Here is a 24791-nt window from a genome sequence, read left to right as displayed (position 1 = left end):
GGTGAGCATGGATGCTGCAGTGGGAATCACCACCACCAGAGGGCAGTGCAGAGACCAAGGGACGCAGTGTCTTAGCATCTGGCCTGGATAAGGTCAGACCCTTGAGAAGTGATGCAAGAATACAATTAAAAGTAAAGAAGCAGAGGATTTCACCCTTTTTGTAATTCTCTCAAGTCAGTGTTATGTTACTTTTGTCACTGTAACCCTGTCTTAGTTTTCTATACAAGTTAACGATAATCTATACAATTACAAAGCTGCTCAGAAAGCTGATATCTGGAGGATCAATATTCAAAAACAATCAGGAAATGAAAAGTTCACAATAGTTCACCTCCAACTTAACAAGCAAAAAACAGGCTGAAAGCCTGGCTAAATTAGTGGAGCACTGGCTGAGCAAGCAGAGTGAGAGGTCCCATGTTTGAGCTGTTACTACCCAAAAGATTATACTGTATTTACCTGCCCAAAAGAATTTGTATAATTTGACAGTTGTGCAGTCAAGCTAAATTATTAACATTATTCTAAGTACTAAAGTTTGCACATACTATAATGAAACTATTAACATTCTCTTTTTCTTTGGGAATGTTTTACATTTTGGTGAGCCTAGCATCAATTTCAAAATGATCAAAAGAAAAACATATGATTGACTTCTTAACTGAGTTATTTAAAGATTATCACCCCATAAGACTAGACGTATCTAGAGGTTAGCACCTCAAGCTCATCTGGAACTCTCTTAAATGTGCTTTTCACACGAACAGTGCTTAGTAAATACTTCTGGAAATTGGTGATGATCCAGACACAAAGAAGAGAAAGATTCATTAGCTGGATTTATTTTCTACTCCAAATGGTGGCTCCTGTTTCTTAACTTGACACTTTAAGGCAAACAATTATTCATTGCCAAACATTTAAAAGAAGTAGACAACGTTTTAAAATTTTTGATTTCTTGCTTCACAATAGGAGAAATAGACCAGAAGATATTTTTCAATATCCCTCAAAGCATGTAATTATTTTTACCTTTTATATAACAGCAAAGAAGGTATCACATTCAGATGAGTAACTAAGCCAATTCATTGTCCTCCATTTGCCAGGATGATATTTCTAAAGTACAAATCTGAGCATGTCATTTTCAACTTAAAATCCTTCAATGACTTCCTATTGTCACCAGAAATAGATCTTAAGTCTTTCAGTAGTTGCAATACTATTATCTGGGCCATGTTTTCCTCCTAATCTTACAAATGCATCCAATGGTCAGCAAAGCCCACACCCAACTTCAGCTAGATTGATACACACTGAGTTTCCTGAACCCTCCATGCTTGATACCCTCTTTGAAATTTTATGTACTCTTCATTCTGCTGAAAATTCTTTTACTTCTTGCCTAGTTATACAATAGTTCATATTTTTCTTTTAAATGTTCACTGTTTCAAACAGTTAAAATAGTCAAATAGTTAAATCTTATAGTGAACTTAAATTTGCATATGAGCTCAAGTTAAGGAATCATGTAACATCTTAAGTGTTAACCTTTCTCATGCTTTAAAACTTAATTTTAAATCAGTGGCTGAGGTATGTGGTCAGAGACACAACTGCACTACCTCTCCCACCTTGTGAATCCTTCCAATAGAGAAATTGCCCTCTTGGGGCCAGGAGTTTGGCCTAGTGGTAGAGTGCTTGCCTAGCATGCACGAAGACCCAGGTTCGATTCGTTGGTACCACATACATAGAAAAAAAGAAGCCAGAAGTGATGCTGCAGCTCAAGTGGTACAGCCCCAGCCTTGAGAAAGCCCAAGGCCAGTGCTTAGGCCTGGCAAAAAAAAAAAAAAAAGAAAGAAAGAAAAGAAAAAAAGCCGCCCTCTTGGAAATAGTGTCATTCCCATACACGATTTTATTTTCTTCCTACATATGTTTATCTCCATAAATACCACATGTGTAATTTTCCTCTTTGAAGATAAGAAAATTACATGGCTTAAAAATATAAAATAGTTTGTCCAACAAAAGGCAATACTCAATGGAGGAATTCCTAAAATTTCATGTGGGCTCTCATATATTGTACAAGTGTAACAAATTAAGATTAGCAACAGAAGAGTATAAGATTAATCTCAAATTTGAGTTGGAATGGAAAGTTGTAGCTAGTAGAGTTAAATGATATTAATAAAGAGGGGTGGTGTTTTACCCATTCCACAGGTCGAAGATGTGGTAGGTAGCTGTGAAAGAATATCTCCAAAGCTGTCAGGAAGAAGAGAGGTGAAGTCAGAGTAGAGGTTTTTAAAAGCTCATATCAATAATATATAACCACAAAGTACTTATGCAAGGCTCAGAATCCTTAGAGGATTATTTTCACAAAGCACTAGATTTCAGTTGGAATCTAGTTTATATTTTAAAAGTTTTGCTGTGGTCTTTTGTGCTATTTGTCCAAATTTCAGAACCAATTTCAGCAATGAAAAATTGTATCCTGAAATTTTTCCTTCTTGTCTTATCTGAATGGAAGTGAAGTCACTGCAATTTCCATAGCCCATAGGAACTGACCCACACTTAGGTAAAGGCAGTGATGGCTTTACATCCAGCATAGTGTTATATTAAAAACTGCTATCCTTTCTGTAATCAATTTTTTTTATTAATTCAAGTTGAAAGAATAGGACAGACTTTATTTAGAACTCCTGAGTAAAGTTGTCCTTTTTCTTGTTATATGCTGGGGTTAGAGACTGATGTTAATTAAGTATTATTTTAGATTCTTCTTTTTTTCTTTTACCAGTCTTGGGGCTTGAACTCAGGGCCTAGGCACTGTCCCCAAACTTCTTTTCCTCAAGGCTATCACTCTACCATTTGTGCCACAGTGCTACTGTTGGCTTTTTCTGTTCACTAAGGAATCAAACCCAGGGCTTCCTGAGCAAGTACTTTGCCACTTAGCTACATTCCTAGGCTCTAGATTCTCTCTCTCTCTCTCTCTCTCTCTCTCTCTCTCTCTCTCTATATATATATATATATATATATATATATATTTAAAGACTTTCAAAATTCCTTGAAGATTTTGTGACTAGGGACCTGGGTCATTAGAAAACAATTAGCTGGCATGCAGAATCTTAGCTATGTTCTGAAACAAATGCTTCTTAATCTGAAAGTAACTATTAGAAGTTTAATTTCATTCTATAAGTTACTCTGTACTTAAGAAAAATTATTTTATAATTTTGTCTGTATAAATAGAAAAAAAACCCTCGTACACCTGCATCAACAAAGGGGAATTCAACAGCAGTGCTAGTAAATAGTCTGTTTTGGTGAGAACACCCCTAAATTAGGCTTTCAAACACAGATATACATCTTGCTCTATATACTGACTCTATACCGTCGGCTGTGGCTTTCATATAGTTTTCCTTAATTGTTCCACTTTCAAGAACAAAAAAGCCTCTCTAAGATTAAACTGCACCGCGACAATTAACTACACAATCATGATATCCAGTAGCTTCAGCTTACAGAGATATTTTTCTCTTTTTGAACGTATCAGTTCCCCAAAGTGAAAGAAAATTCCATAAGAAAAAAATACTTTTTATTACCTGAACACCAGGCAGGAATGCTAACTTCAAAATGATTTGTGTACATTTCACTTCTGCTTCTTGACTCATTTAATTTTTAAGTATTAGATATAGAGAAACATTCTTCAGTCTTATTTTCTCTTTCATGAATTAAGTGTAGGTTTATAGGAAATATAGTTAGATACTCCGATTAAATATTTGATACCTTTGAGTAATCACTTTCTAGATATGCAAACTGCCGATCAGGAGATAAGCCATAATTTGAAGCATTCACACTTTTCTGAAATGATGAAAAGGGTGGTTAGGACACAGAGAAAACTAACAGAGAGCCACAGAAATGGATATTTCTGAAAGAATCCTGCTATGTATGTAATACAGCTGAAGAAAATATCCCTATTGTACCTAGTGTGTGCAGAGAAATCAAACTCTGCAGATGAATGCAATAAATGAGGCTGACTTTTTTTCAAGAATCCTGTAAATAAGTGGAAATGCAAATTAGAAAGTTCTACAAAAAAAGATCTCATATAATGTTGCAAAAGTGTTGAGGAAGAAGAGATTGAACAGAAGGAAGAGACAATTGGTTACCCAGGAAAGGCTATCTGAGCTTAGGCTGAAAGATGAGTACCACGTCACAGGTAAAGGAAAGAGGAAGACTGGAAGTCCAGGAAGGCAAAACAACTTGAACCCCCAAATCATAGCTACTATTTGCCAACCATATATTCTAGGCTAGGCAAAGACTAGAGCACTTCCAAATGTTATCTTGTTTAATTCTTTTTTTAGGGGGAGATATGTGTGGCACTGAGGTTTGCACTGAAGGCCTCATTCTTGCTTCGCAAATGTTCTACACCTGACTCATGCCACTAATCCTCATTTATTAGTATTCCTACTTTGCAGATGAAGAAGCCAAGGGCATAGCAAAGCTAGTGCAGTGTAGAACTATTCCTAATTTCCATTACTAACAAATGTGCCATGATCTGAACTTTACTTAACTAGACTGAGGATTAAGTTTCTTAACTCTTACTTTATGTGGTATTATTTCCACAGAGGAGAAAAGATGCTAGGAGATTTAGAAGAAAGTGAAGACTAGCAGTCTAACTACAAAACACACAGACTCTAATGAAGATAATGAAGAGATGGAGCTGGGAAAGCTGGTTGGATCCAGATCAGATGCTAAGAATCAGAGCTGGTCTTTTGGTCAGTGAAGAGCTGGCAAATGTTTCTTAGGAGAAAAATGATGTTAATACATACCATGGTGCTATTACTCAAAAGGACATATGATTCTCCTGTTTCAATATTATAAAGTACTATATTATTATCTGTAGATTGATGAAGATATTCTTGTCCTTTAAATAAGAAAGAAAGCAACACTTGAAATAAGCTCTCTTAAATAGACAAAAACCAAAAGAGATCTCTCTTGCTTCATAGAATTGCTTTGCTATTCCAATGACTAATCGGAAATGGGAAGGAAGAAATGATTCTTTTTTATGATTCCCACCAAGATGCTTTATTTGGTAAGAACACCTCATTATAATGCACTCAGGAAACTTTGATTAAAATTTAGTATTTTCACGCTTCTAAAGAGGACAAGCTAGTTAAAACTGGCATAATTCTTTTGTACTAATAAAAAGAAATTATATTTCAGATTTTAATTTAGTTTAAGAACTCCATATGGATTTCATTTTCTAAAAGGGAAAATAAAAAAATAATTCTATTGTTTAGTGACACTCTGCATATTCAACTACAATGTCATAAACTGATTTCACCATTTATTTGATTGGACTTAATTGATCTTCTAACTGGAAAATCTATATTAAAAGTTGAAAGGATCTTAATGTCTAATACCCAAGCAGATACTCAACTTTCTTTTTGAAAGCTGTTAGTCATTGGGATCCTTTCAACTTTTACAATTGTGTTAAAACTGGAACTGGTCTCATTACTATGTAGTAAACCCAGTTTGAACAGTCTTGCCTAAAGTGTTGTGATAAGTACTTGAACTTAACAAATATTTCCTTTTTCTTGCTCATTTTGCTGACATGGCTTCCATTATCATTGAGATACATTGGGAATAATAACCAAACAAAACCCAATCAAGATAAAATAATGACTGGAAGTGGGATTAATGTTCAAGTAATGTACCCACTACCAGACGAATGTAATTGTAACCCATCAATATATCATCATGACAATAAAATAGTATAAAAAATGTAAGATTCTCTCCCCTGAAGGAGATTAGAAGTAAAATTTACTTACCTGAAATCCAGCTTGGAAAAAATGTTTTGTAAGAGAATGTCCCATTTAAAATATCCTTCAGTGCGAGTGCTCTCCTAGTACTTTGTTCAGAATGAGGTACTGGGGAAAGGACACATATTATTTTAAAAAAATGATTAACAACTGAAGTGATTTCTAAACCTAGCCTTCATCTGTTTTCTCTGGTGTGCTGGTGTGTGTGTGTGTGTGTGTGTGTGTGTGTGTGTGTGTGTTTGTACTGGGACTGGGACTAGATCTCAAAGCCTAGTAGCATTCTCTTAGTTTTTGTGCTCAGGCTATCACTCTACTTCTTACTTTTTGGTGTTTAATTAGAGATAAGAGTCTCACTGGAATTTCCTGTCCTGCTGGGCTTCAAACCATGATTATCATCACATCTGAGCCTCCTGAAAAGCTAGTATTAAAGCATAACCCTCTGGTGCTTGACTTTTAGTTCTCATCTTAATAAAAGTTTTGCAGACAAGATAAGCAAGATGTAGAGAGACTGTTTGACCATCTTGAAGGGATAATGGATGGTAATATTTAAAGGAAGAGGCCCATTGTAGAAGTGGATTGCAAAGAGCACAGAGACCTAATTCTTCAGGCAGTGAGAAGCTGATTTCAGAAGAGGAAGAAGAAAGAGGCCTCAACAGCTTTGGGCCCTGCAGAATTAGAATTCCAGACCATGGAGCTATGACTGAAAACCTAGTCTCTTACACAATTCAGGGTCTTGGAGTTTGGCCTACTAGTAGATTGCTTGCCTAGCATGTACAAAAACCCTGGTTTGATTCCTCGGTACCACATGTATAGAAAAAAGCTGGAAATGATGTGTCTCAAGTGGTAGAGCTCTAGCCTTGAGAAAGCCCAAGGACAGTGCCCAAGACCTGAGTTCAAGTCCCAGGACTGGCAAAAAACAAAACAAAACAGATTTTATACAGATTTTTAATCACATATATTTTAGCAACCTGTTTTATTTAATGAGATCAAAGCCTTAGCAAAGAGGTGATTTTGTTTTCTTGATTTTGTAGTTGTAGAAAAAGTAGTTGTACCAGACAAAGAGAACCACATAAGCTCTACAAAAGATTTTACAAATTCTGAGTGTAAAGGATTTTCCATGGAAAATCAAACCTATCATAGAACAGATGTGAATTTCATCAATAGTTGAAGCTTTGTGAATGACTATATTTTTTTCAAAATGACTATATTCTCAGAAGAGTCATTAAAGAGCCCTAAGACAATCAAATATTCCAAACAGACAATGAGGCCAAAGCCTGTAGATTCTTTAATATATGGTTACTGCCATTCTCAATGCTGCCTCATTGTGCCATCCAGGTTTTCAGTTTTAACTCCAAACTTGCAAAACTGTCCAGTGCCTTGAATTTAGGAACCTGGCATTCATCCAAATGAGAATAAAATTGTCAAAGATAGGAGCCATAATATTATTATCTCCCACTCAAATTCTTACAAAAGTTCTCATGAATATTCTTATAACCAAATATAAAGATTTTTTTAGACTACATACCGAGGATGATCTGAACACCCTGTACAAGCAGCACTTCCTGGATTTTTTCTGATCACTTTTGTCTCCAAACATGCTTTTTTTCATTGTAATTAATAGAAGGGTTATATTATATTAGCCAGATAGAAGGTGTATTAGTTCACATACATTGATACCCTTTCTCATGTCTTGGTGCCCATTTCCTTCCCCCCACCCCCATCCCTCATCTTGTTTTCCCCCCCACCTATCCGATTTCAAATAACCAAACACAAATATATCCAATATATCAAATAACAAAGTGCGATACTATAACAATATGAGATAACGAAGGGACAGCAAAAGAGATGAGAGATAATATAGTACATTAAGACAACAATCACTCATTATATGGCTTTTGTTTCTATATCCTAGAGGTCCTTTCATTTAGCATCATACCATATGGCCTTATGTATCTAGGTTTTCCTCTATTGCAAATCTCTGCTAGGAGAGCCAAAGGTTTTACTGATTATGACAAATGAGGGAAACCATTGATCCTAAGTTCCTTTGAGTCTGGCTTACTTCACTTAATATGATTTTTTCTAAGACTTTCCATTTCCTAACAAATGGGGCCATGTCACTCTTTCAGACAGCAGCATAGAATTTCATTGTGTACAAATACCACATCTTGTTGATCCACCTATCAAAAGAGGGACATCTGGATTGGTTCCATATCTTTGCTATGGTAAATAGTGCTGCAATGAACATCATTGTGCCAGTGCATTTAGTATGTCCTTGTTTCTGAATAATTGGGTAAATGCCTAATAGTGGAATTCCTGGGTCATTGGGGAGCTCTATTTTTAGTCTTTTGAGGAACTGCCATACTGCTTTCCACAGTGGTTGAACGAGTTTGCACTCCCACCAACAGTGTAGAAGTGATCCCTCTTGGCCACATCCCCTCCAGCATCTGTTGTTATTAGTATTCTTGATCCTGGCCATTCTAACTGGAGTGAGGTGGAATCTTAGAGTTGTTTTGATTTGCATTGCTTTTATGACCAGAGATGTTGAGCATTTCTTCATGTGTCTATAGGCCATTTTTGTTTCTTCTTCAGAGAAGACTCTAAGTCTTTGGCCCATCTTTTAATGGGATGGTTGTTACTTTGGAGATTAGTTTTGGAGTGATTCGATTTTTTGACCTGTTGATATATTTTAGATATGAAGCCTTTGTCAGTTGTATGGTTGGTGAAGATCTTCTCCCACTCTGTAGGCTTCCTAATTAATTTACTAGCTATGTTCTTTGCCATACAAAAGCTCTGCAGTTTAATGCAGTCCCATTTATCCAGCCTTCTCTGATTTGTTGTGATTCTTGGTCCTTATTAAGAAAGTTTTTGACCTGTGCCAAGGAGGCCTAGTGTATCTCCTATTCCTTCTTGTGAAGTTTTCAGTGTGTCAGCTTTTACCTCCAGGTCTTTGATCCATTTGGAGTTAATTCTAGTGCAGGGTGACAAAGAAGGATCCAACTTTAGTTTTCTGCAGGTGCTTAACCAGTTCTGCCAGCACAACTTGTTGAAGAGGCTGTCTTTCTTCCATTCTATTTTTTTGGCTCCCTTGTCAAAGATTAGGTGGCCATCGGTCTGTGGTTTAATATCTGGGTCCTCAGTTCTATTCCATTGGTCTTCAGGCCCGTTCTTGTGCCAGTACCAAGCTGTTTTGATAATTATAGCTCTGTAATAGAGTCTTAGATTTGGTATTGAAATTCCTCCTGTGCTGTTCTTTCTGGTAAGAAGTGTTTTTGCTATATGGGGTCTTTTATTATTCCATGCTTTTTTCCCTCTCTGACCTACTCTTTCTCTCTGCATGGCGTCTGTTGCTCTTGCCATTGCCTCTCGTTGCCTCATAATTTCTACTCTCATTCTGACCCAGCACTTAGCTCAAAATCCCACATTCAATTTTAGCAATCCCTTTCCTTTCACAGAGCTTGGCCTGTTTTATAATCACATGCACATTCAAGTGATTATTTTATTGTTTCTCTAACTTTTGCTACAAAATCCAAATAGAATAATAAGGCCTGAGATTGTGTATTTTTTGCTCTTTATCATGTCTCCACAGTCTAACATTTATATGAATGCATTCAATACATATTTGCTGAATGAATGTGTGATTGGATTGAAGAGGTTATGTGTATTCTTCTTTGAATTGCCTGCATGGTGTTGATCAGTCCTTGACATCCTACCTTGCTCACCTATGATACAAATCATTGAGCTAGAAGATGCTGCAATCATTTCCACAATTCAGTACAAGGTTTGGCAATGTAGTGAGGTGTGGTGGCTCAAGCCTGTAATCCTAGCTACTCATTAAGCTGAGATCTGAGGGTCAAGCTTCAAAGCCACCCGGGAACAAAAATGTTAGACTCTTATCTCCAATTAACCACTAGAAAACAAGAAGTGAGGCTGTGGCTCAAGGGCTAGGGCAATAGCCACGAGATTAAAAGCCTAGGGACAAAGCCCAAGCCCATGTATAAGGTGGCAGACTTGAGTTGAAGAGCTCAGTGACTGAGCCTAGGCCCCGAGTTCAAGCCCCATGACCCCTCCCCCCAAAAAGATCTGGAAATATGAAGCTCAATTAAGTCTATTAACCTTAACGATCAAAAATGTACTTCATATAAAATAAAATAAAATATAAATATATTTTCTTCTGGAAGATTGAGTCTCCTGCTTATTTTAATGTTTCCTCAGAGATACACATAATTTATGCATTTGATAGGATCATGAATTTGTTATTTAATTTATCAAAACTTATTTTGAGATGATTCCCTGAAGTATATTTCCAATACCATTGACCTCTTTCTCCAGGACATAGAAACAAAAGCCATGTAATGAGTGATTGTTGTCCTTAATGTACTATGTTATCTCTCATCTCTTTTGCTTTCCATTGGCTATCTCATATTGTTACAGTATTTCACCTTGTTATCTGATATATTGGATCTATGCATATTTGGTTATTTGAAGTCAGATAGGGAAGGGGGGAAAACAAGATGAGGGGAGGGAAGTGGGGACAAAAACATGAGAGAGGGTATAATGTATGTGAAGTAATGCACCTTCTATCTGGTGAATATAATGTAACCCTTCTATTAATTACAATAAAAATATATGAAAAAAACTTATTTTGATTATGTTATAGGAACACAAATAGCTGGTAAGCTCCTTTGTAACAAGATACTGGATACTTCATAACAGCAAGCTGTTCCATCTTTTTATATTTTCTTTTCATTTTTACTAAAATTACATGCCCTGAACAGTCATTTACAACAAAACTTAGGCTCAACTGAAGTGTCTTGTGCAGAATTCATATGACATTTGTTGTAATTCTCACTTAATAACTTTGAATGTTTACAATAGTACTAGAAAGATTGTCAAGTATTTAATTCAGTTTCATTTAGCTTTCCTAACAGCCCATTGCAATCTGTTTATAATGTCAAAAGAAAATTATAACACTATTCATAGTGGAGATTAGAGAAATATTTGATTATTTCTACAACTCTAATATTCAAATGAAAAAAAAGCAGTGAATTCTTTAGTTTTAGATACCAAGATAGCTAGATAATTGCATGTTAAAATGTTATAATATAAATTCAATAAATGACTGTCATTCTGGTGATGTCTTACTTTGTAATTCTCACATAAGTAATAATTTAGTTATGGATAATTTCTGATGTCATAATTTTTCTTATGTAAAAAGGATTATTTTGGTTGTGTCTAGTTTCTAAACATATTTTTTTCTTGTTTATGTGTTTTGTCTATAATCTCCCTCATTTGTAATTATATTTAACCGAAATATGCATGCCTAGAATTTTTTTTAAATAGAACGGTAAATTAAGTGAGATAATTCAACTAAAACATTTAATTTTATATATTTGCCACATGGTAATTAGTCCATTCATACGTTCCTTTGGTATTACCAAAGCTCATCAGATTTGGAAATTAGAAGAGAAAATCTAAGTAACCATAATTCTAAGCATAATATAATCAATGTGATGATCAGTGTAATATGGATAGGTACTTCAATTGAATTATTACAATTATAATTGTAAATACAATTAGTACTAACATTGTATATGTTAAAAATTTCAGATTATTTTTAAAATACTTATTTTCATTTCATTAATCTTTCTTTATATCAGACATCTCCAAACCACAATGATAATTAATACTTTTAAAAATCTTTAAGCTAAGTTATCCAGGAAGGTTGCATTTGTTGGTATATTCTATGTATAGCTTTCCAGTTAGTCATTTATTTATATGATTTCATAATAGTTATAAATACCAATAATCTAGATACAGAATTTAGCGCATGTCTTGTTATGACTCAAAATATCAATAAAATATTATAAGTGTATATTAGTGGTGCTATTAATTGCCACAATGAGAATGCTCATCATCAGAATCTAAGAGGCATTGAGTAGATGCAGAAATACATATGCAGATGATGAGCCAGCTACATCATGAGGTTCATGGCACAGGCTGATTATTCCTCTTATCTTTGAGCACTATCTACCAAACATGCTAAGGATTGCAAAGTATAATTGTTTTCGTGGTGTGCTGTGATGCGCACAGTTAAATTCATCCTCAGTAAAATATAGAGACCTTCCTGCTAAAAGTGACCACACTTAATATACATGCAACAGTAACTCTGCTCCAGATCATAGGCTAGAGTGGAAAAATAATAACACTCAGAGTTTCTAATCCAATTATTTGTACACATTAGTAGAAACTACACTCCATTAATACTGAATCATCAGTGTTGTCATACCAGTTACAAGTGGAATAACTTTCTACATAGTTCTATGAGGCTTTTGTCATTTCAACTTATCTTCATTTGTTGAACATGGATATTTTCGATGTCCACATATCAACGACCATGAATTCTATAAAGCACATGCTTTAGACTTGAAAACTGATGTTATATTTGGGTTTTCTTATTATATTTACTTAGTAGTTAGGATAATACCTGCATACAGTGGACACTCAAGAAAATTATTTTTCTAAGAAAAAATAGGTCAATTTGGCAAATGTAGTCTCTGCTTCAGATCACTCTCCTACAGATTTACATCTTTGTTTTATTTTCCACCTCCTGGCCCATGTTAAAAATATTCATATATATGTATTCCTCTAGTTATATATGCTTTTATTCAAATGCTTACTCAAATCTAGTCTTTGGAGCCATGAGAAGGGCTTGTTTAAAGATTTCAAGTCTCTATTTCAAACCTACCAGAGTCCTGTGAGTAAATTTCAACAAGCCCAGTGATTCTTTTGCAGAGGATCAGAATTCCAACTTAATGAGTTCATTGATGTTTTTTCTCTGTTCAATGTACTCTTGTGTCTATTAATGAAATTACTCTGTGACTGTAAATTCCTGAAGTTGTCTGAGCTGCATAGTAAGTAACCCACACTTAATGAATTTTTCACAAGAGTAAGTTTTGGTTGTGGCTCTCTTTAATGTTTAATGTTTATGCTTCTGTTCAGAAATCTTGCATGGCTCATTTTTGTGGCTAGTCCCTTTGATGATTGTGTAGAAATAAGGAAAAGGCAAGAAGTCTGTGTGGAGAAAGCACTGGGGTCATTGCATTCTAGCACGGTGTGTGTGTGTGTGTGTGTGTGTGTGTGTGTGTGTGTGTGTGTGTGTGTGTGTGCGTGTGAATATAAAACATGTCTCAAAGAACTGCCTCAGATACCTAGAAAATATGCCATTTGTAGTTGTTGAATGAATTAATGAAATTTTGTGACTTTCTAAAACTATCAAAATATAATCCTTTACTGGTTTTGGAAAAATAGCTTTGGCAATTGTATTTCAAAAGTCGAGTAGGTTTTTTTTTTAAAAGTAGAAAGCATATCTCTCTTTACAAGTAACTGATATTTATTTGATTAGCAAGCATTTAATTCCTACAGTGCTATTTAATTCACTAGGCTCATCTTATCATAGTTACTCATTCATTAGTTGAAGATTCTAATGAACTATGTTTTACTTATTAGCATTTTAAACTTATTAAGTAAAGCGGAATGTTATTTCAAATATGTACCCAAGACATTGCAATTTACAAAGTAATTTACAAGCAAGCAGTGATCCACCATCCTCCTAATTCTTTATTAAAATGTTGTGCTTCATTTTTATTAGGGATGCGACTGCCATTTAATCATTGGTTCTAAAAGATTGACAGTAATTTTCAGAGTAGAAATATCTTGTATTAGCATTAATGTTCATCCTAAAATAAATGAGAAAATATGCTCTGTTAAGTGGGAACATGTTGGTTATCAGGTCATTTTGTTCTTGCTGTCACACTTGGTTTTAAATTAATGTTTAGAAGGCCACACCAAGGAAATAGGCCTGGGGTCCAGGAAAATTGCATGAATCCTTTTACTGACTCTGCAGAGAGGCTGGTTTAGAGAGGCATCATTTGGAGGCATCATTCCCCCATCCTAACAGGTTATATTTGTTGACTATATAAGGATGTGAAATGCACTGTTTACAAGTTATTAAAATAAAATGGTGATCCAAACCCAGCAACTTTTCAAACAGCAGGTCAAAAATCGTTTTATGTCATCAATAGAAAGTATTTAAGTCTACTAAGTTTTTGTAAGTAGCAAGTGTTCTATATTCATTGTGTCCTGTTAAATCTTCACAATTCAGTGAGATAAATACTGTGATGAATACCCTTCATAGAGTAGAAAACAGTAGTAATCTAAACCTTCCCAATGCATTGTACATCATGCAGTAAAGTCCCAGCTCCCAATGATTTTTGAGATTAAATACTTGAACATTGTACTCTAATTTCTAGTCTGTTAAATGTTTTAGCATAAAAGTGTATTGTATTTTGGTGAATCCTTTTTCTGTAACTCTTTTAAGAATCATGTGGGTTTTGTACTTTTAAAGTGTAAGATGTTTTAAAATGTTAAACTGAAATATTTGCATGTTTTAGTTCAAACAGATGAGCGTAGATAAAGAAGACTAACAGGGATTAAGACTGAGACTTATTGCTTTGCAGAATTAAGGAGAACATTTTTAAAATTGAAATACATCAAACAGAAGGACCTACTAATCATCTTTAATCATACAGATATACCTATATTAGAATAAAATTCTAAGTATATTTGTTAAGCATTTACTATCTGTAAAATTTTTTAGAAGATAGTAACAGCTAATGGTTATCAAATGTTTCCTTCTCACTACGTGCTGACACCTACTCTCAATAAAATCCAAGGAAATGGCAGGGAGCTTCTGCAATTCTGTGCATTAAGGTTGAAATGTTCCAAAAACCCAAAAAACGTACAAAGCAAGAAAAGATATGTACAATATGTTTGCAAAATTCTAGGAACCTCTGTAACTTTATACTTCTTTGTTGCTGTTTTCACCTCTCTAATTCTTTTGACATGGAAATGCCAGTGTGTTCTTCCTGAGGTCAACACAGATAAAGGAATACTAGGGAGTTTAGCTTTGGCTCTCAGTATGACTACATCTTCACAAAGCAAGAGGGGAATGAATGCCTAGGAGGAAAAATCTCGAGAAGCAGTGAATGAAATTCAAACAAAAGCAAATCAGGTAAAAGGAACTACAGCTGGCCTAAGCCAAGGCTAATCCAGAAATCTGTACTATCAAAGACATGTGACCTTTATTCAATACATACATTTTATAACCTATATGTGCTACTTATATTGAAACTTGATAAGGAAGTAAAGATTGAGATCATATGTAATTAAGCAAATGCCTATATGTATAAGTAAACATGGGTTGACACATGGAAATATAGTGTAGTTCTTATTAGAAACTCTAGTTAAAAGTCCCTGTAGTTTTTGTAGATATGGAGGAAGGACTCCAAGGAAATCCACATATTTTTGTTTTATGAATTTTTACTTACTAGAGAGCAAACTATCAATCCTAAATATTTCTGAGTTTCTTTAAAAACCAGGTGCTAATTTCAATAGACTGATTCAAAGGATCAGATACTTGTCTACCTGGAAGAAAATGTGGCTACAAAGTGACTCAGGAAAGTCTCTGATGTTAAAATAAACTTTATTTATTTATTTATTTATTTTTGTGGGTCATATGGCTTGACCTTGGCCTGAGCACTGTCCCTGAGCTCTTCAGCTCAAGGCTACCACCCTACTCTTGAGCCAAGCTCCTAGAGATTATTTGGAGATAAGAATCTCAGGTCCTAACAATCACACCAAATAAGAGAAAGGCTGGATAAGTGGGACTGCATTAAACTGCAGAGCTTTTGTATGGCAAAGGACATAGCTAGTAAATTAATTAGGAAGCCTACAGAGTGGGAGAAGATCTTCACCAACCAAACAACAGACAAAGGCCTCATATCTAAAATATATCAACAGCTCAAAAAATTGAATCACTCCAAAACTAACCTCCAAAGTAACAACCATCCCATTAAAAAATGGGCCAAAGATTTAAAGAGAGTCTTCTCTGAAGAAGAAACAAAAATGGCCTATAGACACATGAAGAAATGGTCAACATCTCTGGTCATAAAAGCAATGCAAATCAAAACAACTCTAAGATTCCACCTCACTCCAGTTAGAATGGCCAGGATCAGGAAAACTAATAACAACAGATGCTGGAGGGGATGTGGCCAGGAGGGATCACTACTACACTATTGGTGGGAGTGCAAACTCTTTCAACCACTATGGAAAGCAGTGTGGCAGAGCCTGAAAAGGCTAAACATAGAGCTCCCCTATGACCCAGGAATTCCACTACCTGGCATTTACCCAACCATCCAGAAACTAGGGCATACTAAATCCACTACAACAACAATGTTCATTGCAGCATTATTCACCATAGCAAAGATATGGAACCAACCTAGATGTCCCTCAGTTGATGAGTGGATCAACAAGTTGTGGTATTTGTACACAATGAAATTCTATGCTGCTGTCTGAAAGAGTGACATGGCCCCATTTGTTAGGAAATGGAAAGTCTTAGAAAAAATCATATTAAGTGAAGTAAGCCAGACTCAAAGGAACTTAGGCTCAGTGGTTTCCCTCATTTGTCATAATCAGTAGAAACCTTGGGCTCTACTAGCAGAGATCTGCAGTAGAGCAAAACCTTGATACATAAGGCCATATAGTATGAAGCTAATTGAAAAGACCTCCAGGATATTGAAACAAAAGCCGTATAATGAATGATTGTTGTCCTTAATGTACTATGTTATCTCTCATCTCTTTTGCTGTCTCTTGGTTATCTCATATTGTTACAGTATCTCACTTTGTTATCTGATATATTGGATTTATTTGTATTTGGTTATTTGAAATTTGATAGGGAAGGGGGGAAAACCAAGATGGGGAGTGGAGGGGAGGGTAATGGGTACCAGGACATGTGAAAGGGTATCGATATATGTGAATTAATGCACCTTCTATCTGGAAAATATCATGTTACCCTTTTATTAATCACAATAAAAAATATAAAAATACAACAACAAAAGAATCTCAGGTCCTTTTGGGCCCTGGTTAGCTTTGAACCTTGATCCTTAGATCTCAGACTCCTGAGCAGTTAGGATTTCAGGTATGAGCCACTACACCTGGCTGAACTTTAATTTTTTTATTTCATTTTTACTATCAAGGTAATGTATAGAGGGATTACAGTTACATTTGCCTGATAGTAAGTGCATTACTTCTCACACATTGATGCCACATATAATGTTTTTGTCCCCATTTCGTTCCCCACACCACCTCCCAATCATCTTGTTTTTCTCCCTTCCCTTTCCTATTTCAAATAAACAAATAAAAATCTATACAACATACCAGGTAACAAAGTCAGATACAGTAGCAATATGAGATTAACCAAAGGGCAATAAAGCATTACAATAGTCCGAGGTATGTACTAATTATTACAAATGAGGGAAACCATTCAGCCTATGTTCCTTTGGTTCTGGCTTACTTCATTTAATATGATTTTTTCCAAATATTTCCATTTCCTTACAAATGAGGCAATGTCATTCTCTCTGATGACAGCATAGAATTCCATTGTGTATAAGTACCACATCTTCTTGACCCAGTCACCTACTGAGGGGCATCTGGGTTGTGAACTTTAAATTTTAAACAAAACTATAGACAGGTAACATACATTTCAACAGCACAAAATGAATCTGTGTTTGCCAAATGCAGGAAGAACAGATGTAAGAATATTGTCTTCATCCTTCTACTCTACATTTCTTTCTCCTTCTGTAAAAACCCAATGAGAATTTTGGATTTTTCACCTTCCTGTGAATACACCTCATATATTCTTACGCTGAATGTATACAATTGATCTTTCTTTGCTGTTGGTTAGCTATTAACCAAAGTTATTTTATATCTTAGCTGTTAGAAACATTTAGTATCTGTTAGCAAAAAACTTTCTCTTTTTAAATAGAAGAAGAATTCCAAAATTTCATATGCCCCATATAGCAAAAACAATTCTTAGCAGAAAGAACAGCACAGGAGGAATTTCAATACCAAACTTTAGACTTGATTACAGAGCTATAGTGACCAAAACAGCTTGGTACTGGCACAAGAACAGGCCTGAAGACCAATGGAAGAGAACTGAGGACCCAGATATTAAACCACAAACCTATGGCCACTTAATCTTTGATAAGGGAGCCAAAAAAATAGAATGGAAGAAAGACAGCCTCTTCAACAAGTGGTGCTGAGAGAACTGGTTAAGCACCTGCAGAAAACTAAAGTTGGATCCTTCTTTGTCACCCTGCACTAGAATTAACTCCAAATGGATCAAAGATCTGGAGGTAAAAGCTGACACACTGAAAACTTTACAAGAAGGAATAGGAGATACACTAGGCCTCCTTGGCATATTGTTACAGTATATCACTTTGTTATCTGATATATCAGATATATTTGTATTTGGTTATTTGAAATTGGATAGGGAAGGGGGGAAAACAAATGGGGGGTGGAGGGAGGGAAATGGGGACCAAGACATGTGAAAGGGTATCAATGTATGTGAATTAATGCATCTTCTATCTGGCAAATATCATGTAACCCTTTTATTACTTACAATAAAAAATATCAAAAAAAGAATTAAGAATAACCTATGGATACATGAAGAAATGCTGGACATATGTGGCCATAAACGAAATGCAAATCAAAACCACTCTAAGATTCCTCCTCACTCCAGTGAGGATGGCCATGATCAAGAAATCTAATAACAACAGATGCTGGAGGGGATGTGGCCAGGAGGGATCACTACTACACTGTTGGTGGGAGTGCAAACTCATCCAACCACTATGGAAAGCAGTGTGGCAGTTCCTCAAAAGACTAAACATAGAACTCCCCTGTGACCCAGCAATTCCACTACTTGGCATTTACCCAATTGTCCAGAAACAAGGACATACTAAATCCACCTGCATAACGATGTTCATTGCAACACTATTTACCATAACACAGATATGGAACCAACCCAGATGTCCCTCAGTTGATGAGTGGATTAATAAAGTGTGGTATTTATACACAATGGAATTCTGTGCTGCTGTCAGAAAGAATGACATCACCCCAGTTGTAAGGAAATGGAACAACTTAGAAAAAAATCATATTAAGTGAAGTAAGCCAGACTCAAAGGAACATAGGCTCCGTGGTTTCCCTCATTTGTCATAATCAGTAGAAACCTTGGGCTCTCCCAGCAGAGATTTACAATAGAACCAAACCTAGATACATAAGGCCATATAGTATGACCCTAAATGAAAGGTCCTCCAGTATATAGAAACAAAAGCTATATAATGAGTGATTGTTGTCCTTCATGTACTTTGTTATCTCTCATCTCTTTTGCTGTCTCTTGGTTATCTCATATTTTACCTTGTTATCTGATATCTTGGATATATGCTTAATCGGTTATTTGAAATTGGATAGGGAAGGGGGAAAACAAGATAAGGGGTGGGGGTAGAGGAGGGAAATGGGGACCAAGACATGAGAAAGGGTATCAATGTTTGTGAAGTAATGCACCTTCTATCTGGTGAATATAGTGTAACTTTTCTATTAAGTACAATAAAATATATGCGAAACAAAACTTTCCTTTTTTTTCTAAGTCCTACGGCTTATGGTTTGCTATTGCTGAATTCTCTCTTTATAAATTTTTCATAGAAATCCTAATTCTTTAATATTAATATATTATTATTAGACAAAGGCAACTTAAAAATAGTCTCAGTCTCAGATCAGATATTTTGTAATTTTCAGTGAATTCAATTTAATACTTTGTGTTAAAGGATTTAGCTTATCAATAATAATGTTTGCCTAATTGTGTCTTATCTTCTAATTTAATAGCTCATTGCTACTGCTTCTATCGTAACAACTTTCACATTTTCATTCAGATTTTCCTGAGATCTCTTTTCACAACTTCTTTAAGATTTTTTAAGGACTATTTAGTGGTAAAATATCCTCCACAGATTGTTTTAACTTTTCCATTCTTACTTGTTTTTACTTTCTATCAGGAAAACTAATTAATGAAGAACAATGCTAATTAAAAATACTGACTTCCAAGCTAAGTAAAGATTCTACTTCACATGTATTTTGGGGATGTTGGGAGTGATATTCAACAGTTTTCACATTTTTCTATTGCAATAAAAGCTCTGCAAATCTCTTCCTACCTATTCTTTATAGTCTATATCTGGTTTTGCAAAACATTCTATCTGTGAGCTTGTATGTCTTCTTAAAAATAACAGCCATATTTTGGGGAAAAAAGCATTTAGGAAAAATTCAACAACTTGTGATCACACGTTAGCACATTTCCTGACTATTCTGGGCAAATTGAGTAAATCACGGGAACTCTCTTACCTCTTGAAGGACGTAAGACAATGCACATGACCAATAAAGCAAGCCCAGCCGAGGTAGCAACTCCAAACACAATCTTTACCCATGTCTACAAAAAATAGAGTAAGTTAGGCATCTACATAGTTCCTATTAAGTAAACAGCCCTAATAGCAAGATTTTGTTTACACTTAAATCCAATTTCTCCTTCCCTGTAAAGCCTTTGATTGTCGTCCACTGATCTGGTGATAATTACTGGATTTTTTTCCAGCTCAGTAAGGACAAATATTTCTGTAGTACTTTTAGAACAATTTCCCAACCCTGATCTACTCCAGGAAGCAAATGTATACAAATCCTCACTTTCTAAATAACAGAAAACTTTGCTTCAACGCAATCCAGCTAACTTTTATTTTAAAAAAAAATCACTACCCGAGGCTGCAAATACTAACCTTCATTTTTCCAGATGTTTTTTAAAGTTAACTAATTTCGGCTGCAGATGATGGGTCACTGGAGTTGTGAAAACGTTGAAAAGAAGCAAGTCTGTCCTCGGAGTTGGAGGCTGAAGTCAGGACAAGAGTTTTTCTTTCCACGGACTTTTGAATACCATGCCAAATTTCAAGATTTCTGTAAAATTAGAAACAGATTTTGGGGGCGTTCTTGGCCTTGAAATGAACTATGAGTGGCTCAAGGGAAGGTTTAAAGCTTTCTCATCTCTGTAAATTCAACACCAACTTCTGCTTATGTTGACAGTTTTTTTTTTCTTATTTTTGCGTTCAAGTTTGTTTCACTTTCTTCTAGAAATCACTCATGGATTGTTTTTGTAACACAAAAATGATTGTTTTATATAATCATTTTATTTGAAACAGATATGATTTTATAACAAAAAATTTCTGATCTGCACATTATACATATATCTTTTAACATAGGAATGATTTTCTGAAAACTACAACATATAACTGCACATTTTTCTCCACTGGGAGATTATGAGGCACTGTCGACAGAAATGTTTTTCTTTCAGCACAATTTCTTTGTCCATATAGCACCATATGCACTTTCAGTAAATACAGAAGTTTAAAAATTCAACTGTCTAAACCCACGGCTGCCTTACTTTAAAGAAATAAAATGCCATCTGGTGAAATTTAGTATGGGTTAGGTGTGTTTGCACAGGCTAGAAAGATGGAAAGATCAGTAAGAATAATTTACCAGCAGACCTTTGGAAGAATAGAAAAGGCTTTGCAGGAGCTGTATTTTTGCTTCCTTCCCAGAATATCTTCTGAGAAAGGAGAACATTTAGTTATAAAGACCTCAAAATAAATTTAAACTTAAAAAATCTGAAAATGACTAGTTTAAATATACTTTCATTTTTTCCCAAGTCTATATAATCCTAAAATGATTGATTGGTCAACCTGACAGATCAATAAAATGGTTGACTGAGTTCACACACACACCACAGTACAGAGTTTCTTGTAATATTTTGGATGGTTCAATGCATTTCTCTTGGACAGCTTCTCTGATTCCCCATAAACACAGTGTCTAGTCTATCTTGCCTTTAGCTGTTCCACTAAAAGATGTTCTTTGAAAGTTTATTATTTTCAACTTAAGATAAACTTCACGATAACCTTTCATGGATTATTGTGAGAGGGAATTGAGGATATGTTACTAAAATCTGTTGTTACTTGCTTAGTCAATTGGTCTAGCTGATACAGGAAGCTCTCTCCAGCAAAAACGAGGACAGTGGCTTGAAAACTTCCTTTCACGTATTTTCCAGACATCTTTCCCTGAATTCCAGCCTTGTGAAACTTCTGTTGAGGAAAATGAGTCATTACGCACTTACTGGCAGAGAAATGTATCCGAAGCAGCTTCTGGATGAATCGCCCTCCTGGGCGGTGAGTAGGTCCCGTCCTTCCAAGCTGTAGCAATCATTAAGAATAATTTACAAGGTATGTCATCTCTATTTGTAGGTTATCTCCATGTGACTATGATAGCCTCAATCCAAGATACACACCATCAACTTGCTCCCCAAAGGAACCTCACCCCTCAGATTGATTGCCTTCTTTGGAACCTTTACCCAATGTGTTCTCAGAAGTTCTGTCTCTGCCTGCCAAAGTCCCAAAGTTCACAAGTACTTCTTAGTGAGTGTTTTTCAAGACCTTACATTCTGGAGAGAAACTGACTGTAATAAATGATTAGGGTATAATTAAAATGCATACTGTTAGCTTTAGCAATTAAAAATGCACTGACATGTGACTGGTGTGAGTGCCACTTTGGAGTCCACAGCTGAGTGTGGGAGTCCTCAAGAGATTTCTTTGACATGCTTAATGGAGAAATCAGGGTGCATGAGGGAGAACATATTTAAGCTGAAACTCTTAGTAAGAAGGAATTTATGATCATGGAATATGCTTATTTTTGTTTGTTTTTTTCCTTGGGTACATGGTGGAGTCAAACTGTGGCTTCTGGAAAATTCTTGCTGGTGTGAACTGTATTAAGAAAATGAGCCAGATTACATAAATAAAAGTGTGGAGAGATTCTTTCTATACTTTTATGGATTGAGGTATATAGCTTATACTAAGAGTCTAGATTTCTTTACCTTTCCTTACTTTTGTGGTGTCAAATTGAAATGCTTTTGCAAGGATTTATTGTTTCTATTTTGGACATGAGAGACACTGGTTTCTATTCTTGTTTAAGAGCTCGTTAATATCCAGTCAACATTTTGTTGAGAAGAAAAAAATGAATAAGAAAGTTTTTATGGGGCCGGGAGTTTGTCCTAGTGGTAGAGTGCTTGCCTAGCATGCACGAAGACCCAGGTTCGATTCCTTGGTACCACATACGTAGCAAAAATCCAGAAGTGGTGCTGTTGCTCAAGTGGTAGAGCCCTAGCCTTGAGAAAATCCAGGGACAGTGCTCAGGCCCTAAGCCCAAGCCCAGGACTGGCAAAAAAAAAGAAAAAGAAAAAGAAAGAAAGTTTGTATGATTGAGGAGCAGACATTTTTGTACAAATCTGGCATGGATTCTTGCAGATCTGCTCCTTTGTGTTTGGTGAAGTTCTTGCTGAGAATGTGTTTAGGCTGGTTTGTGATTAATACAAATGCCTTGATTGATTAGCAGTTTCTTCATGGACCTGAAATTAGGGGCAATAAGGACACAAAATACATGCAATCCCGAATTCAAATCTAGTCTTTATAGGCTTGACTATACTTAACTGTTATAAAAACATAAAGGATCACCTTGATCCTTAAGAATTTAAGGATAAGGATGAAAATAATAGGCTCTTATCAACGGATATTTACCCTAAAGAGCTAGCTACCTAACAAGGCATAGGTTTAGAATAATGATGTCATTCAGCTAAGTACATGAGGTAAGCAAGTTATAACATAATCCTGAGGTTACAAACAGCTGAAAAACCTGCCCATTAACAGTTACTATATATTTTGAAAACATCATTTTAGAAATGAGGCTGAAATACCCCTCAAAGGCTGTTTACCCAGCTGGTGGAAATACTGGGAAGTGGTAGAAATTGGAAAAGAATGCCTGATACCAGGAAGACAGTGTATCACTAGGGACATGCTTTTATATATTGGGACCCTGACGGCTTCTCTCCTTTTGCTTTCACGTCAAAGCTTGTTGAGCAGCTTTGCTGCAACACACACCACTGCTATAATGCTGTCTTACCGCAGCCCGGAATCAATACAGCCATCCAACCCAGGACTGAATCTTCAAACACATTGCTGCAGCGGTGGAATGAGAAGACAAGTATATATGTTTTTGTGGAAAAAATATTCCTATAGTATAAGAGACTCATATTATGAACAGAAATGTGAGGGTGCCATATCTTTAATTAGGGGCTGGAGAGATAAACAAATTTGCTTTATTAAATGACAGATTTTTTTGGGGGGAGGGTCAGTCATGGGGCTTGCATTCTGGGTCTGGGAGCTGTCCCTGAGCTCTTCAGCCCAAGGCTACTACCCTACTCTTGAGCCAAGCTCCACTTTCCCTTTTCTAGAGGTTAATTGGAAATAACAGTCTCGGGTCCTTTTGTGCCCAGTCTCGTTTTGAACCTTAATCCTCAGATCTCAACTTTCTGAGTACCTAGGATTACAGGCGTGAGCCATCGCCCCCAGTTAAAATGACAGATTTTTGAGAACAGCTATAAATAATGAGTATGAGAATAAAACAAATCTCTGAGTTGAGAATTTACTCCTTAAAAAAAAAGCAAAAACAACTGGAAAACACTTGCCAAACACACACAGGACAATCCTAACAAAAATATAAAAATCATGTAATGGCTGACTATATATAAAAATGATATAATTATTTAAAACTTGTACTCAAGTTCCTAAATATGTAGATAACGACCTCAAGATTCTAATAGCAGCCATTTTTTAAACATTATATTCTTTCTCTGTGGTATTCTTATATTTTACTCTAAAGTATTGTTTTGTTTAGCTTTTAATTAATTAAATCACATTGATTTTCTCCTGATATACATGTTTGGGTGTGGTGGCAGAATGATAGTTAAAACATAGATCCTTTTTTATTGTAAGTAATAGAGGGGTTACATTATATTTGCCAGATAGTAGGTGCATTACTTCACAAACATTGATACCCTTTTCATTTTTTTGTCCCCATTTCCTTCCCCCCTCCCCTCATCTTGTTTTCTCCCTTTCCTATCCTATTTCAAATAACCAAATAAACATATATACAATATTCCAGATAACAAAGTAAGATACTGTAACAATATGAGATAACCAAGGGACAACAAAAGAGAAGAGAAATTGC

At 35.5% G+C, this 24791-nt stretch overlaps 1 protein-coding gene across 1 annotated transcript in view; it reads right to left on the bottom strand.

Annotated features, from left to right (window-relative positions):
- Fap (fibroblast activation protein alpha) overlaps positions 1 to 20609 on the bottom strand; it is a 70713-nt gene extending 50104 nt beyond the window's left edge. Inside the window, exons 1-6 of the mRNA XM_090343099.1 lie at positions 20465 to 20609; positions 20043 to 20127; positions 5766 to 5864; positions 4764 to 4858; positions 3721 to 3795; positions 2162 to 2214 (exon numbers count right to left, since the gene is read on the bottom strand). Of these exons, the coding sequence (XP_090199225.1) occupies positions 2162 to 2214; positions 3721 to 3795; positions 4764 to 4858; positions 5766 to 5864; positions 20043 to 20127; positions 20465 to 20470 (413 nt within the window). The 5' untranslated portion in view covers positions 20471 to 20609. The remainder of the gene's footprint in view (positions 1 to 2161; positions 2215 to 3720; positions 3796 to 4763; positions 4859 to 5765; positions 5865 to 20042; positions 20128 to 20464) is intronic.
- Between the last annotated feature and the right edge of the window lie 4182 nt (positions 20610 to 24791).

This window comes from Megascapheus bottae, chromosome 12 (genome assembly GCF_031878675.1).
Source record: "Megascapheus bottae isolate mThoBot1 chromosome 12, mThoBot2.hap1, whole genome shotgun sequence".
NCBI classification, from domain to species: Eukaryota; Metazoa; Chordata; class Mammalia; order Rodentia; family Geomyidae; genus Megascapheus; species Megascapheus bottae.
The sequence above is the reverse complement of the archived record's forward strand: the minus strand, read 5'-3'. Positions and strand labels throughout refer to the sequence as shown.